Source organism: Pomacea canaliculata, linkage group LG1 (genome assembly GCF_003073045.1).
Source record: "Pomacea canaliculata isolate SZHN2017 linkage group LG1, ASM307304v1, whole genome shotgun sequence".
In the NCBI taxonomy this organism is placed as follows: Eukaryota; Metazoa; Mollusca; class Gastropoda; order Architaenioglossa; family Ampullariidae; genus Pomacea; species Pomacea canaliculata.
The window spans coordinates 28,485,145-28,502,270 of record NC_037590.1 but is presented as its reverse complement, the minus strand read 5'-3'; the positions used below and the strand labels follow the sequence as shown (position 1 = coordinate 28,502,270).

At 35.1% G+C, this 17,126-nt stretch overlaps 1 protein-coding gene across 18 annotated transcripts in view; it reads left to right on the top strand.

Moving 5' to 3' along the window:
- LOC112574878 (calcium/calmodulin-dependent protein kinase type II delta chain-like) overlaps positions 1-17,126 on the top strand; it is a 99,161-nt gene that overhangs the window by 73,167 nt on the left and 8,868 nt on the right. For 4 of the 18 annotated variants that reach the window (XM_025256270.1, XM_025256261.1, XM_025256253.1 and 1 more), the window contains 4 exons: positions 7,721-7,801; positions 8,335-8,361; positions 8,958-9,050; positions 15,925-16,000. In XM_025256270.1, the coding sequence (XP_025112055.1) occupies positions 7,721-7,801; positions 8,335-8,361; positions 8,958-9,050; positions 15,925-16,000 (277 nt within the window). Of the gene's footprint in view, positions 1-3,030; positions 3,082-7,720; positions 7,802-8,334; positions 8,362-8,957; positions 9,051-15,924; positions 16,001-17,126 lie in introns of all 18 variants that reach the window. The other 14 variants (XM_025256214.1, XM_025256224.1, XM_025256233.1 and 11 more) reach the window with 7 other exon arrangements.

Below are 17,126 nucleotides of genomic sequence, written 5' to 3'. Positions count from 1 at the left end.
CTGAAAATAATGGAGTATGTTGAACAAACAAGCAAGAGAAACAGTAACAGATTACCATTGTTGGCAGAAAAATGTATGGAGAAAAATAGACATTTATAGAGAATCAGTCTTCTTGTTGCAGGATCTGTAAAAATAATACCATTCAGTGTTTCTTAAGAAATTCCACAGTTGAAAACTTAATTTGGAAAGAGATGGCAGTCCAAAGATTCACATATACTGGTGCATAGTGTTGAATATTAAATAACACTTAAAACTGTTGTCAGTTCCTGCTTTTTTCAGGCATAGTGCTTAGATTGCAAAGAAAAAAATATATTTTGAAAGGGAACCATGGGGAAAAAACTGTATAAAAAAATTCATGGAAGCAAAAATGGTTAACAGAAATAAGCATACAAAAGGGAAAGAAAAGCAGCTACCTCTTTCTAGGTCAGTAGTGTCTGATGTTACTAGTAAATACCAGATTTTTTTTTTAGATATTTTTCTAAAAAGCACATTTGGTCACAGTAAGCTTTCAGTTATAGTTTTAAATTTGAATTGGTGGAATGAATCATTTGCTTATCCTAGACCAGAAAAATGTCAGTACCGAAATAGAACAGCAATAAAGATCTTTGTAGAAGCTGCTTTTTGCTGTCTTAATTTCCTGTGCTGTCTAGTCCTGTTGTGAGAGATAATGCACATGAAAATCAATCAAAATTATCGTAACATATTTACCCAAACACTGAATTATTCAGTAAGAACAAAGGGCAAAAATAGTCGTTGCTTTTATAGTCTGAACTATGGTCTGTAAGGTGCGAAAAATATACCACTAAATCTCAGTGAACACCTCTAACTCTTCTAACCTTTCAGCTCTTTTATCTTGCTTCTTTAGTAATAGGTTGGTTTTTTTTTTTAAAGAATATTAGAAAATTGACCCTGCATGATATAAAGGTATAATCAGAATTTTTCAGTTTTGATCATTTTACAAGCATGTACTCCTGACATGTCCAATGTTGTTTTGACCCATTCAAATCTCTTTTGTTTATAAACTGACACCACAGTGGATTGCCTTAACAGTAAACCAAGTAGATAAGTACACATGCATGCATACTGATACACATGCATGAGAGAGAGCTCATACAGACATTCACACACACATTCATCTGGAATGCTTGGTAGTTTGCAAGCTTGGATGTAGACAGTTCTTTGAAGCTATTTTTTTTTAACAGCTGCATGGGGTAGTGGCTAGACTGAATAGAATAGAACATTTATGCAGATTACCCCCTATCAGTTTCGTCCTGGATGAAGTGGAATATTTTTTAACTGCTTTATTTAAATGTCTGGCTTAATGATAAAATTGCTAGTTGATAAGAATTACTTGTTTGCTTGTTTTTGTTTTAGCCACAATTTGTTATTGTGCACTTTGGTATAAAATTTTTTTTTTTTTTCCAACTTTTAAAGTTGATTTGGATTTGGCATGAAAGTTTACTTGGTGTCAGACAACAGTCCAATTTTTAATCTGCAATAATGGCTTAGTAGGGAAAATAGTTGAATAAAACAGTTGATCTCTTTTGTATTCTTTTAATGGCTGTAGCAGTCACATGGTAAGGCAACATTACTTTTATTGTTTAAATGACATTTGAACACAAATGAGAGCACCTGGAAACTGTACTCATCCATTGTGCTAAATGAATAATATGTTTTAAAGTTATTTTAGACAACTTTATTTGTACTCTGTAGTTAAAACAAAATGTGCTGTGGTACAATTTTTTTCAAATTATTACTGCTATTACTTTCAGCACTTTGTCTTTCACTGACATTGTCCCTGTTTTCCTCTGTTCTATCTTTTCTGTGGCTTTCTCTCTCTCACACTCTCTCCTCGCACTTTTGTGCTTTCACACACACACACCTTTCATAGTACTCATTAAAGAAGACCCAGGAGGCATATCATGTTGTGGGTATCATGTTGGAAGTCGGTGACCTCAGAGGCTTTATCTGTGGTGGTGAGGTACAACAGACAGGTCTTTGTGTGACCTATTACTTCTGTTGTGAACAGTAAGTTTAAACACTGTCCATTACTGTCACTGTAACAATGGAATATGCGCAGCCTTATAACAGTTGAATACCAGTTGGAAAGCAAGTAAAGGAGGTCCTAAAAGTCTGTAATACATTTGACTGACTTGAAGGGCACTTTACAAACAGGATGAGTAAAGAAGGTAATGAAATGTGACAGTTTGTGTAGCTGCAGGTAAAATTGGAAGATGAACTGTGTATAAAGTAAAATTCATTAGGTAGTCACCACAAACCAAAATAACGTCTTGGCTCAACAGTAACATCTAAATTGTCTTTATCTTTTATCAGTTTAAATTATGATGCAAGCTTTTAGGTGTGTGGACATTGATATCTTATTTTTTCAATGTAGCATGCTGAGATGGTTTTTTACACTGCCTACAAGATTACTTTAGAATGTTTTTTCCCCTCCTTGAAAAAATAGGTGTAAAGATGTATCGCACATCTATTGCATATATATTATAAAGGTAATCAAAATTAGAATTAGGAAATAACCTGCCAACATACATGCTTATTTTCACCACAAACATGAGAGCTCTACCACTCAAGCAGGAATTTTTAATCATTGAAATGTAATTGTTCGTTTTCATTTTGTGGACCCTCCCTTAAGTAAGAATTCTATAAGTTAGTCACTAGTCTGCCTGGTTATTGGAACTTTAAAAAAAGTTATTATCTTTCACAAACAGAGGAATATATAGTGAGCAGTTTTTACTATTATACCAGCTTTAGATCTTTGTATACTTTGTAAATTCTGTAAACAGTAAGATCAAGCTGTAAGATCATCAACTGATTTATTTGTATTTAGCATAGAGGCACACAGGAGAACATCACGCTCATCTGATAGTTATCTGTCGCCTGCACCTATTGAATTTGGCCCAAAATTGTACAGATGTTTTTGCCTTGTACAAAAGCCCATTCAGTCTATGTTGTGTCCAGAGGTTTGAGTGTACTTGGTTCCAGCTGTACTAATTGAGCTCTGTTGATTAGGTAATGTGATACCAGTCACTGGGAATGGCTCACAAGTAGTCTCTTCACCAGGTAGGTGCTTGAGTTTGCAGTTTTGGTTTTTTTTTTTTGTGGCTGGTCTGCTCTGTGCTGATTGCCAGTCAACAGGGAGTGCTCCACTTTCTATCATCCTCAGCTGGGCAGCCATATACCTCTGTAGTTAAATCTCTGGCCTGTCGCCCTTGCTTCTGTCACAACAGGCATATCCTATTTTATTTCCTCCTCCCCCCCTCCCCTGTCCTACATCTTATAGCTGGTGGATGCTTGCTTCATTAGAATAAAAAGTGTTATTACATAGTTCAAATTTACTCACTGAATGCATATGCTTGCATACTTTGTCAAATGATAGTTCAGTTGCAACATAGACTTTGAAAGAAAGATGTAAAACTTTAAACCTTTCTTTTCAAATGTAACAATTATTGGTTGGTGGAAGAGATAACACCAAATCATTATTATGTGAAAAGACAATGGCACACATTTGTTTTTTTTAGTAATGTTTTACACCAAAAACAACTTTGAGGTTGAAGATAACCCTTAGCAAGTGATTTAAGTGGAATGTGCAAAGTTATATTTCACGTTGTGTGGCAGACTAGAGAGCAGGTAGGAGTGCACCCAAAGAATTGAAGTATTGAGGAATTGTCTGCAGGTGTGAGACTTTTAATAGCTGTACCTTTTCGCTTGCTCATCTGTGCAGGATTGTCTTTTATTAATTTAGTTTAGCTTGTGTATTTCAGTTTTTTTTTAAAAATTGTACCTAGTTTGGTTATCTAAAATGAAAATTAATGAGATATATTCTCACAATTAAAGAATATTTATTTCTGTCCAGTAAAAGTGATACTGATATCTATAAGCACTTTGTAATAAACACGATATAATTTCTGTAATAGCAAGGGAAGTTTGGTTGTGCACATTTTTTCTGGAGGATTCATTTCTAAAGGTGATGAAATCTGTTTCTTGCCCATTGGTTCTCTGAAATTTAGTTGGTTTTTTTTTTTTTTTTTTGTGTTGTTTGCACCAAAGGATAATGTAAACAAGGGACCCTGCACTGCATGCTGCTCTAGTGTATGTTACAGCCTGACCCCAACTTGCTTAGTTTTCTAATGGTGGTTGAGGGTGATGGCATATTTCTTACATACCTTTCAGATTTGTTCTTTTGGTTTTTTATAAAGGTGTGATGCGCTTTTGGCAAACTTTAATTAAGGCTGTCTACACAGGGTGAAATATTGCAGCAATAAGAAGATAACCTAGAGACTCCTGTTTTCGTTGTAGTGTCAAATGTCTTGTTAGACTGCCATTGGCCAAGTGATAAAGAAGTAAACAGGCATAGTCATCCAGTAGCATTGATGTTCATTTTAAACACAAATAGTCTTAGTGGGTCAGGCTTCCTTCAGGTCTGTGTGTGAGAGCAAGAGCGATGTATGCATGCTTGTGTGTGTGTGGAGGATGACTTTGGTGATTGTGCAGTGTGTGACTGATGCTAGGTCATCTAGCCATATGTAGCAAGCAAATTCTTTAACGAGGTGGTCACATTTAGAGCAAGTAGCCATTGTAATTAATACAGTGAATTCCATGGCATTGTCTCACCATCTGATTCTAAAAGGCAAAGGTAGGTTCAGCTTAAATTCTTTTGGACATTCCTGCAATATATCTGGTATTTGCAGCCTGCAAGAGGTACAGTAACTAGTGTATTCATGTAAAGGTCAACAGTATTAGACATCAAGTAATAAAACATTTGTCTAGTGCAAAAATATTTTAAAGGGTCAGACCAGACTTTCCTATGGACTGTTTATTCTGGTCGTTCATAAACTGTAGATTATCTCCCAATTAAGTAACATATTTGCAGAAGCCTTTGTTTCATTCTCCCCCTCTGATTGCTAATTTTTCTCCTCTGAACTATAAAATGCAAGATCAGCATAGTTAGGGATGCCATGAAATGCTTAAGAAGGCAGAGGCTTACACATAAATCGTATCCAGCAAAAGCAGGCTATGCATGCTAGAAAGGTTACAGGTGAATAAAAGCAAGATGAAGGTATTGTTTCCAAGACTAAATCTTGTCTTGCCATTGACAGCAAATTTTCAAAGTTTCAAATGATTGTTTTCTGGGGCATATTAGCTGAAGTTCTTCAAGTTTCTTGTTCTTGGATGCAGACTTGTGGTTCTTGCTATTGCCTTTTCTGCTGTGTATCTTTTAAAAAAATCTGGACTTTTGACCATTTCTCAGCTTTCTGGTGGTATTAAATTTAGCTCCACACACTTGCAGTTTCCATAATTATTGTCTACAGTGAAGCTCTGGATGAGACAGGCTGTAGCGAGCTAAGCATATAGACCATAAAATAGTTTTGTCTCTGTCGAGATACTTGAGTGAAGGTGGGAGAGCTGTGCTTTTATTGTGTTTTTTTAATTTTATAAATAAGCTTGACTTGAATAAAGTGGTAGTGGTAGATCCAGCATTGACAACAAAAGATCTGCAAATTTAGTAATAAAAATAACACAAAATACCAGAATGTTGGATGCTGATTTACAGTCGTGTAACGATATGTAGAACAGAGTATGCATAAAAACTTCACAGAAATGATCATGATATGTTTAGAAAAAGGTCTTGTTAGCTTTGTGCCAGCATTTAATCAGATCCTTCATCATCTAATCATTAAGATGCTTCAGTTTCCCAAGGAACACTTTAGAAATGTTTTATATAGTATTTTTCAATATCTTCCAGTCTATAAAAAATTGTCTGTCTTTTGTCATCAAAACTATTACTGCCCATACAGGAGGATGAAAAGTGAGGAAGGTCTTATTGCACATGTAGCAAATAGCTGGCAAAAACATAGTTGGCAGCATAACTTTCTCTAGAGTGAAATTGCATGAGCTTTCCATGCGTTAGTGGGATTTTGCATCTTGAGTTGATTACCGGTGCAAAACTTGTACTTTTTAATGGGCTCTTTGATAAACTGCTGCAGTTTACAGAGTAGATATATTTTACCAATGTCTATCAGTATGGTCTTTGGAGTTCTAGAAAGTGGACAAGATGTATATTAATGTCATATAAATACTCAACAGTTCAAAATTATTTTCTTAAAAAATACAGAGCTGATTGTTTTGTTAATGTCTTAGTTGATGTTTGTGTGTGTGTGTGTGGTTTATTTTATTTTATTTTTTTTTTTACAAAAATCTAGCTTTGGACTTTCTTTTAGGGTTTTGCCATCCCTTAAACTTTCATGCATAAAAGAACATTTTAGTTATGTGGTGGACAGTTATGTCTGTCATGACTTCACATTGACAAACTTAAATCACTGTTTATTCATAAAAGGTGTCAGAGAAAATGAAAATTTCATGATTACATGTGATGTAAAAACATGAAATGTAAATGTAGTTTGGTGACCTTTGTTGGAGAATGAGGATTTAGAGAAGTCAGCTTTTTTTACGAGCAGAATTCTTCTCCCTTGCTTCATTACCTCCCCTTTCCACAACTGGGGAAACTAATATGCTGATACCCCTACAAGTATCGAATCCTCTAGTGTGCGCCCACCCACTCCACCGAAAAAACCCCAAAAACTCTTTTCATGCTTTGGACACAGATTCTCTGCCTGGCCATGCATTTTTCTGATGGCACCATAGAGAATCATGCCATGGGATGTGTACATTTTCTATTAAAACTGTGCGTCCTACTATAGCAAGAGATGCTTTAAAATAATTGAGCTCATTGTTGTGGCTGAAAGTTGAGGATAGGTCTGAGTTTTTATATTGTTTTATTTGGGGGAAAGGGGTCTCCTAGCATCTGTCCCATTTTGCTTGCATGTGCACAGTTTTGTTCACAAGTGTTCATGTATGCACACACATGCCTGCCATGCTTGGGTAACTATATCAAAGTATTATGAAACATTACTTTGTGAATTGTTGTATTTAACCTTCTGACATTTGAATAAATAGGGTATTGTCAGTGCAACATCGGTAGCAGTGGAGAGACTGGTGCAGGAGTTGCGCATAAATGAAGATACCAGTTTTGTTTTACCTCTAGTGCTAATTGTGTAATCCTGTTTAATGAGGTCACCATTTCTTCCATTAAATAGGCATGTACTATGAAGGCTCTGTGGTACTGCATTATACTAGAGGTTTAGTAACCAAGTTCTGTCAGGGAGCTTATCATAGGTGGCAGAGTAAAGGTTATTAAGGTACTGATAAAGCACTAGCATCACCTGTTAATAGAGCTCAGATTTCATTCTTCAAGAGAATTTGACACAGTGGAAAACTTTACTGCATGGGTTAGAAAAGCAGTATGTGACTGCGAAAAAGGTAAGTACTACACAGATGCTTTAGGGGCTTCCATACCTTGGACCATTTTTTATGAGGGGACAGAAAGTGTCTCCAGATTTATCAAAAGATTGACCAGCTTACATGTGAGAATGTCTTAGAAAATTTCATTACAAAAGAGAATGCTTCAATATTGCTTCATGTTTGGGATATAAAATGGAAATTTTGAGCACTTTGTTAAACTACGAAAACTTCATAATGCATTGCAAATGAGGGACCAGGAGAAAGCTGCCATGACTTTTGTAAGTATACTTGTTAAGAAATTAGTAAGTTATTTCAGAAGTTATTCTAACGGTAGAGTTGCAAAATAAAATTTTTTTAAAAATCAAGAAAACTCCCAACTTTTTGTCAAATATGTGTGCAGGTAGAAGCCTCAATGTGAAGAAAAATGATGGTATCAAGGAATCAACAGACAGCAGCACAATTGAAGATGAGGACACAAAAGGTGGGTCTCAGTATCCAAATGCAAGTTCACCCACATGTTGTAGTGATAATCTGTCTTGATCCTTATGTAATGCAGTGAAAACTGGAAAGAAAATAACACTAATAGTTATTATAGACAGCATTTGTGCAGCATTTTTTTTGGGGGGGGGGTATTTGGGGACCCAAACAGGATAAATACATTGAAAAACCATCAGCTTCTTCAAGTGGCTATTATTCTTATGTGAATGACATCATCTAGCAGAATTCAGGGTAATAGGACATTCCTAATTTAGTCAATGAAGTCCCAGCTGGTCTGGCTTTCTTTCTCTCTTATTGTTTGAATGTAATCTTGCATGTCATGATATCTGCTATTTTTTCAGTCATATTCATTTCAAATATTTATTTTACTTGTTCATTTTCAATATTAGTTTTTCAGATTTGTTTTTTTTACACATTGTAAACTACTCCCATTGTTTTGGTGTAGTTTATTTTATCTTTTCCTGCAATTGCTTCTCAGAAACATTTTTGATATTCTCTGTGCTATGTCTACAACAGTGGTCACACCCAAAACAGATACTGAGAGTGAGTATGTGTGGTGGCTGAGACGAGAAAGCTTCACAGATGAGCTTTATTATTATTATTCAATTTTTCTTTTTAGTAGAGATGAGTGACTGACAGTTTTCCAAAACAGTCACCCTTGCTCTTAGCAAATCTATTTCTTTTGCTTGTCTAGATGCCTTCTTGTTTTTAATAATTGTTTCAATATAATGCACATGTTTGCACTTAGTAAACTTCTGCTGTGTCTACTCTTAACATGGTCATGCCTTTTTTTTTTTTTTTTTTAAAGATTTCAAAACCATAAAGTAGAGAGAGTGGGAGAAACTATGTAATTTGCACTAGAGGGGTAAAAACTTGTGGGAAACGTTTTGCCACTTAGATGGCCATTTTGCCAATTTTTTAATTTGTCTTTGTCTTTGCTAAGAGCTAAGATGACTTTGCATTTTACTAGATCAGACCTACGTTTGCTAGTTTTCATCCCTCCCAGCCCGCATTTCCTTTTTCAGTTTGTGACTTAACACTTCCCTCCTTACCATTGTGTTTTGTTTCATTTTATGCTGAGTCTGAAATCAAAGAAAATTTAAGAGTGGCCAACATGAAATTCATAGATCATATTGCAGTGATGCGATTGGTGGACTACAAACGCAGAAGTTTTGGCCAGCACTGTGCAAGTTTTGGACAGCATTTTACCAGTTTTGGACCCCACTGCTCGGGTATGGTACCCCCCACTTCTTGGTGGCTGAGTACCACTCACTGGTTTGGTGGGAAGTCCACTGCATGTTAAGATACCTAATGTGCATATATGTGTGCCTCATTTTGCACTCCTTTGTCTTCTCCAATAACCCTGCCATCAGCTTGTGGCCATGTTGTTCAGCTGTCTTTTTCAGGACCACCATCCCATCACTGGGACTGTGTGTCCAAGCGATTCATTCGCTTTCCATCCACCTACACTGTATGTTTTAGTATGCAGCAGTTTATTGTAACATTATGCATGCCTGCTTTGTCATGAAACTGTCATCTAGGTCAACTATTACATTTAAGCTGATGTTTCAGTAATCTGCAGCATCAGACTACTTTTGTCATTAACATTGCAAGGAGTGGAGTCAGTGCTTAAGCAGCATCCTGTGTTTATTTCATGTAATAATCATAATTGAAGAGATGTTAAAAAATATTAAACAAAAGCAGACTGAATATAAACCTTTTTGTAGCAGAATGATTTAGAAAAGGAAGGTATTAAATGGGAGCAAATTTCAAACCTCAGAAATCACTTATTACGCCACAGGACAATGCTGTCTTAGAAAAGAAAGGTACTTTACCTAACATGTGAAAATGCTACATTTTAACAGTTCAAACCACACCTGTACTCAAGCCAGTTTTTGGCATGTTAAAGTTTATATTCAAAAATAATTGGTTACATATTCTCACAAGAAGTAATTTTACAGACCCTGTACCACGCAGCATCAGGAAACCTCAGAGGTGTCCATCCATAAAAATTTTCCATTTTTTTTAAAGGGGGGAAAAAACTCGAAAACAAAATATTTTTCGTCATGGCAGTTGTTCCCCCCAGTTCTCTTTTTTTTTTTTTGGGGGGGGGGGATATGCTCAATTCTGTTGCATTCAATCCTAGTTTTATGTCTGCCATGTCCAGTTTTAAGTTGGCATATCTGCACTGTCACCCGAGAGAGTTGCTTGATTAAGACAGTACTGATCTTCCCTCTAGTACTGAAAAATGAAAACATATTTCCGAAATCATACTCAGCTGATTGAACCCAGTTTTCAAAAAAAAAAAAAAAAAACCCAAAAAGTGGTGGACAAGTATACATTTAGCATGTGACCCAAGCAGATTTAGTAAGATGCATAAATACATTGTACTTCCCTGATGACATGGCGGTCAGGTGGTGAAACGGTGTCACCAATGCAGTGAGGGTTGGCTGTCCTAGGTTCAGCTCTTATCTTGGGCTTGCTGTTCTTTCTCTGCATGTGGCATTTATTGGCATCTGCTGCCTTTCCCTAATACAGCCTTAGTTGCTGGCTCAGCATAAAACACCAATTCCTTTCACTCCTGATGCTCTTCAAACCTAAATTTAGCTTCTTTACAGCTGGAGCCTGGATTTACCTAAAGTTTGACATAGTGCACAAGATTTAATGGAAATCACAATTGATTTTTGAGTACAGTTGACAATTGAGTACATATTTTGATGTGAATATATGAGTGGAATGCCCTTCAGCTGCATTTAATCATTTCCACTTCTCCCTTCTATGGTTCTTTTGTTCTTGACAATAGAGTTGGATTATTATTGGATGAAATCTTTTACTTACAGAACAAACAGTAGAAGAGTCTTTACAAGTATCATTCCACTTGAACCTCATTCAGATTTACACTTTTGTATCTAAAAAAATTATTGTTTGTGAAAACTATTTATAAAAAAATGGGTTTGCTAAATTAATCATTTATGAACAGTTTTCAGCTTCAATGCCTTATTAAAACAAATAATAAGACATGTGAAATGCTTACTAAACAATGGTAGATCGCGCATTCTGATTTTTTAAAAGTCTGTGATCAATGCTGATAAGTATATAGCAGCTGTGCACCTTACTCGTCATTCTCCTGGACTTTAGGGGAAAAATTATGAACTATTTATTAAACTTGCCCTTTGTCCAATTCCATCAGCTTTGATGCTTCCAGTAGATTGGTATCAGAGGGAACTTTTATTTATTTGAAAAATTAAGAAACACGATTAATCAAAGCGTATTGGTTTTGAAATTTTTATGCCGAGATGCATCAATTGCAAGTTAGCATATCATAGATCCCCTTCCCCCTTTTTTTTAACAAAAAGCTGTTTTGGGAATTTAAAAAAAATAAGGTTTGATATTTGCTCATCACGCAGAGTTGGTTTGAAGGAGAATGTTTCTTTCCATCAGTTTTGGATTATTCAGATCATATCACCCCATCCTTGGTGTGAAGCAGAGCTATAGAGCTGCTTAAGTGTTTTGATATAACTTGCTTGAATTGAGCTGTGAATGAGAGATCAGTTTTGTATTTAGTTGTCTTACCATCCTCATTTCCACTACTTTCAGAACATTGGTGAATATTTGTTTTGTTGAAGGCTTTGTTAAACATATATACTCTATCTCATTGTGTATAATCTGCATGCATGTTTGCTTCTGATGGTTAGTTCTGAATACTATGGCAGTAGCTGTTGATGGAAGAGGAAGGCAGCCCTGTTGTTCCAAGTGGACAGTGATTTTTTTTTTCTTTTGATCATTAGGAAGTCTGAATAGGATTTTATGTTTATCCTATGTCAAAACCCTGCAGAAGCTTCAGTCCTGCAAAGTAGACAAGTCTAATGGTGTGATACCTGTGAATAAATAGTGGTAGACTGATGCTACTGTTGATGAATGCTCGTCTTGATTTTGTTCACAGCTAAAGTTAGAAAACTGATAGGGCTGAAAGAGTGTTGAACATTCCAATGGAACAAGGACATAATGTAGAAAAGGCCATTATTAGATTCCATTAAAGAAGACAAAACTCATAGCTATCTATCAGTGTTAATGTGACTGTATAGACCTATAGATAAGATTGTATGAAAAAAAAAAGGTTCTTGGTTAGGCATATGGAAAAAAATTATGTGAAGGTTTCAAAAAGTGTCACAGTGCATGAAATTATTTCCAGTTTATAAAATTCACATGCATGTTAACATTCTCATTGTCTGTCTGTCTTGTCTCTCAGTACCAACCATTTTTTTTTTTCCATTTTATTAAGAGATTGATTTTGGAAAGACGTGATTCAAGGAGTTTTGATGCAGTCATGCTCTAAACATGTATGTGCATCATAAGTGCAACAACAGTAATGTTTTTAGAAGAAAAACTGGCTTTATTGTGTGCTTTTGTCATTGTGAATTTAAAAATAATGGGCACCAGATTAGTTCAAAATCACTAATAAAATCCCTGCCATTAATAAAAATAGTAAAATGTCACAGATGAATTTTAAACCAAGTAATTTTCAAGAGTTCGGAGTAAAATAAGTTAATACAAATGTTGAGAATAATTTTGAGTGCCTCATTTCATGCCTTATGGCATGATAAATAGCCAGTGTCAAATCCTGTGTCTGGGAGTGAAACTTGTTCACTTGGGCCATTTGCTAATGACTGTTGGAACTTTCTTTGGTCACTGAGGATATTTCCTGCAAGAATTTGAGGCCATTCTCTTTTGTGCATTGTTGCATTTTATGTGTGTATTTGTAAGGATCAGTCCATGGGTTATGCATGTCTGCTTCACCCACATGTTGTAACAAAAGAACCGATTAAAACATTTGGTTGAATTATGTGTAGACTTTAACATTTTTACCCAGATAGCATCTGTAAGGTGATTGTTACAAAGTAGACTTCCCACCAGCGTGTGAGCACTTGGTATATTTTTAAAAGTTCATTCTTTGCCCCGCAAATGCAAAAAGTTACTCAAAGCCTTCCTCACTTGTTGTTAAGATTTATGCAAATATTTTTTATTCTGCATTGTTGCGTGACAGCTGGATATCAAAGTTTTTATTCCATTTACTTAATTTTTTTCATATATTTTTGTTTGATCAACAGATTTAAAAAAAAACTTTTTTTTCTGTCTACAAATGCGGAACACAGGAGAATTAAGCTGACCGAGTTACAGCACTTTTGACATTGACAGGTTGCAGTTGAATTACAGCAGTCATTTATTTACATGAAACTTGATACAATTGTAGGTATGAAAAACAAGTTTGGAATTTGATTCCACATAGTGCTTTCTTACCTCTTGTGAAAACAATTCTACTGGTTTATCGCTTTATTGGTGAATTCTTGTACAGCTGTACATATGCAGCTTTATTCTACTACACCAGTGTGTAAAATTGATCACACATTTTTAAAGGATTAAGGCATTCTTGTGACGAACCGCACACTGTCTCGGATCTTTGATCACTGTCTTTGAGGAGGATTTTTAAATGTATGTGCATGGCATGATAACAAGGACATGGGAGTGATGCCTTGCCCACAGTCCAGAGGTCTTAAGAAGAGTATCAAGCACTATTCATGTCAAAACTATTCACTATTTCTCTGCAGGCTATCCAAAATTTTTTTAAAAAATGGCTTTCTGACTGAAAGTTGTGTTCATATGAACTGTTTATAGCACTGCATGCAACACTAGAGCTGTAACGATCATTGAATTGTCACTTTTTTTTTTTTTTTCCCTTGCCATGTCATATAAATGTAACCAGAAGTCACTTTGTAACAACAAAGTTGTATATTTAATAATAATGAATATTTACATGCACATTAATCAGCATAAAAAATTATTAGATGCACAAAAAGCAGTTACATGCATCTGGATTCCTTAAGCAACAAAGGCTAAATGGTGATACAGCAAATTCCTTTTCTGAAGGCATTTGGATGTGTACCCAAACACTATCATCACCTTCAGCAATCTTAAAGATTGTTCACTGACCATATTTTAATAAACAAAGAGCGTGGACGTGATTGCATTACTTTATCAACACATGACGTAAGTCTGAATTAAAATGTTACTCCTTTAGATGCTGCAAGTTAGCTCACAGGTAGGAGTGATTAATCTGAACTTTATGGAAGCATGATTATTTAAGATAAATCTAATTTTTACTTTATTATTTCTAGAAAAGGTTATTATATATTTATTTTTACAACAAATACAGATGTTTCCAAGAACAGATGCTAAGAAAATGAATGGCTTTCGGTGGTTTAACTTTGAAGTAAACTGTTTCAGTGGAAAATGGATATTGTTCAGTAGTTACAAGTCATGAAAATAGTTTTTTTTTTTAAATTTTAGTAAGATCAGCATACATTGCTTAAAAATGTACCAAAAATATTTGTGTAATGTTTGAAGATGGTTGGAAAGGAAAAAAAACAGGCATATTTCTACAAGCTTTATCTCAAATATGTATTGCCATGACATAGCCATAGCACGGTGTCAAACACAACCAACCATCTCAAATATGTTACAAATGCACCCCTCCCACACACACTGAGAAAAAAAGATACTGTACAAAAGACCACAAAAATCAACAAAAGAAGATTGTAACTATCCAGTGCACATGTGAACCAATATTTTGAAATATCAGTCAGGGTGCACATTTTTTCCCTCATGATAGGGTAAAGCTCAGTGCGAGATTCTGTTTCCCGTAATCTGGGTAAACGCTCTCCTCTGTTTCTTTCCATTCTCAAGATGTAAGCTACAAACATCACCATTCACAGAAAAAGGGCAGCAACACAGACCTTAGTATTGTACTCGGATATGTTCATATTGTGAAGGTATCAGCCAGTGGGAGGACTGGCATTATAATTAGGCATATCTGTACTAAATATTGCTTGCAGTACGTCTTGTTTCAAAAAGACACTTTTTTAATTGTTATAACTTCAGTCTTTGAGGAATCTTACTGAAAATCATCTAGTCTGTATTTCAAGTGCTGTAGAGCAGGCTAGAGAATATTAGGTTTAAGAATAAAGGAGTAAATGAGATGGCCGGAAAGAACTTTTAGGAAGTAAATACATTTTTTTTCTTCTTCTTGTGTAAGGCTAATAAATATCAATTTTATCAGTCCTGCTGTTTTGTTGAAAGAATACTCTAGCTAGCCACATTTTGTGCTTAGGGAGGGGGATATTTTTGAGAAGCAAAAGCTTTTAAAACATAATGTAATGTAGGGGCAAACAATATCTAATTCAGATAAGACTTCATAGGATTAGATGTGTTGTCATTTGTACAGAAGATTTGTGACCTCAAGGGAGAAGCGCCAATTTTTCATCCTTTCTTTTGTTGTCTTAAAAAATGAGGAGACTTATCTTTGTAAATGTTTGAAACAGTAATATGGGTCAAAGAATTTAGAGATATCTGCCATAATTGCAAATGGTGCCCATGTATTTATGTACATCAATGTTTACATGATAGACTGGTAACTCTTTTATATAAGAAAGTAGGTAATTAGTTTGAGCATACTACAGAAATGGAGTGCCTTTGTATTGCCTAGATATTAGTTTATTCCAGTCCCGATATTGATGTTTTTGTTCATTGTGTCTAAGCAAAATTGGCTAGTTGTACTTGCATATTCTATTCATATTATTTTGCACTAATCTTTGGAACTAAAATGTAGTGTGCTTTTTACATCTAAATTCATATCTAAATATCTTTATTGTTGCCTGAAGAACGATTTTAATAATAACAAATTATTGTGAATATTTTGTTATTAACAAAAATGAAGAATTTTTCTGTGAAATGTGATACAAAGATCAATGTACATACACAAAGTTTCAAGCTGGACATCTTTATTGGACCCTCAAAAATGTCACATAGAAAAGGTTCTTGCAAGCTTAATTCAGAATCAAAATTACTGTAAGTTAATTGTATTATATTTGTTTGGGAGGTATTATTTAAACCCTAATTATATTACATCTGCGTTCAGACATGTTTTAGGCTAGTCAATTTTACTTCATAAAGATATGGAAGCAGAATTTCCAGATTCTGTCCAAGTTCTGCATTATGTTTGGTGCTGTTTGTCAGACATTTGAATGTTTCTATACTTATTATGTGTCACAGGTCGCAAGCAGGAAATTATAAAACTGACTGAGCAGCTTCTTCAGGCAATAACCAGTGGCAACTATGAAGATTACACGTGAGGAAGCTTTGTAGAAATCCATACTTTATTTTTAGAAAAGGTAACTTGATAGATGATGCAGATAACCGAGTGGTGAGAGTGCTGGCATCAGAAATGAAAACCCCTAGTTAAACCGTCTTGTGGGAATGAGTACCTGACTCCTTACAGGGCAGGGGAAGGTAAGGCAGAGATGGTCACCACCCTCATATACAGCTGGCCCAGAGAAAAGTGAGGGTCTTTTAACACCTCATTTCCCAACAACCTGAAAACGTCAGAGAATAACCTTTACCTACTATGGTGAGGTAAAATGTGGTGAGAAATATGTATAGGGAATTGTTGATCATGGTCATTTTTTTTTGTTGTTGTTTTGTTCATTTTACATACTGATGAAGATTTGGTAGCTAAACAGAGAAATGTAATGGTCATCAGGACTCTGGACATTTGGTAAGCACCTGTCACATTTATTTTGCTCTTAGCGTAGAGAAAGGTCATAGGCATTTTTTATATATTTTGCTCTGGGTGTATTTCTTGTAGTGTTTATTGTATTTGTTATGTGATGGTACTAGTGGCTCTAAACTAAGAAAGGAAAGTTTTTAAAATTCCACATAGCACATATTTTGACAGGCACAAAATTTCAGAGGTGCCCAGTGAGAAAGAGAGAAGAATCCAAGAACCATTTCTGTAATCTTCAGCACCTTATCACAGAGGTTTTGTTTCCTTGGCTTTACAGTGGAAATGGTTTTGTTTACTTGGAGCTACAGTGGAAATGATTTCTTATTGTGAAAGAAGTTCTTTCTGCTGTTAAATTTATTTTTAAAAAAACTATGACCCTTTTTCTAACCCTCTTTTAATCTTTTTAATGTTCTCGTTTACAGTCCACTACTTCTTTTCCCATTTCTGCATGTCTTCGATTTTTTTAAAATTTGTTTAAAGAAGCATTCAGAAAGACATGCAGCACTTAACATTTTGGTTCAGAATATCTTGTTCACCCACCAAGTAAATATAGGTTTGTTTCTCTTTTGTATCTACTACTAAACTGTACCCTGCCGCTTATTTATGTTATTCTCATGTTTGAAGCTAAATATTAATTTATAACCCACGGAAGTGTTAAAAACAAATGGTATTAAAAAATTCCAGAATATGA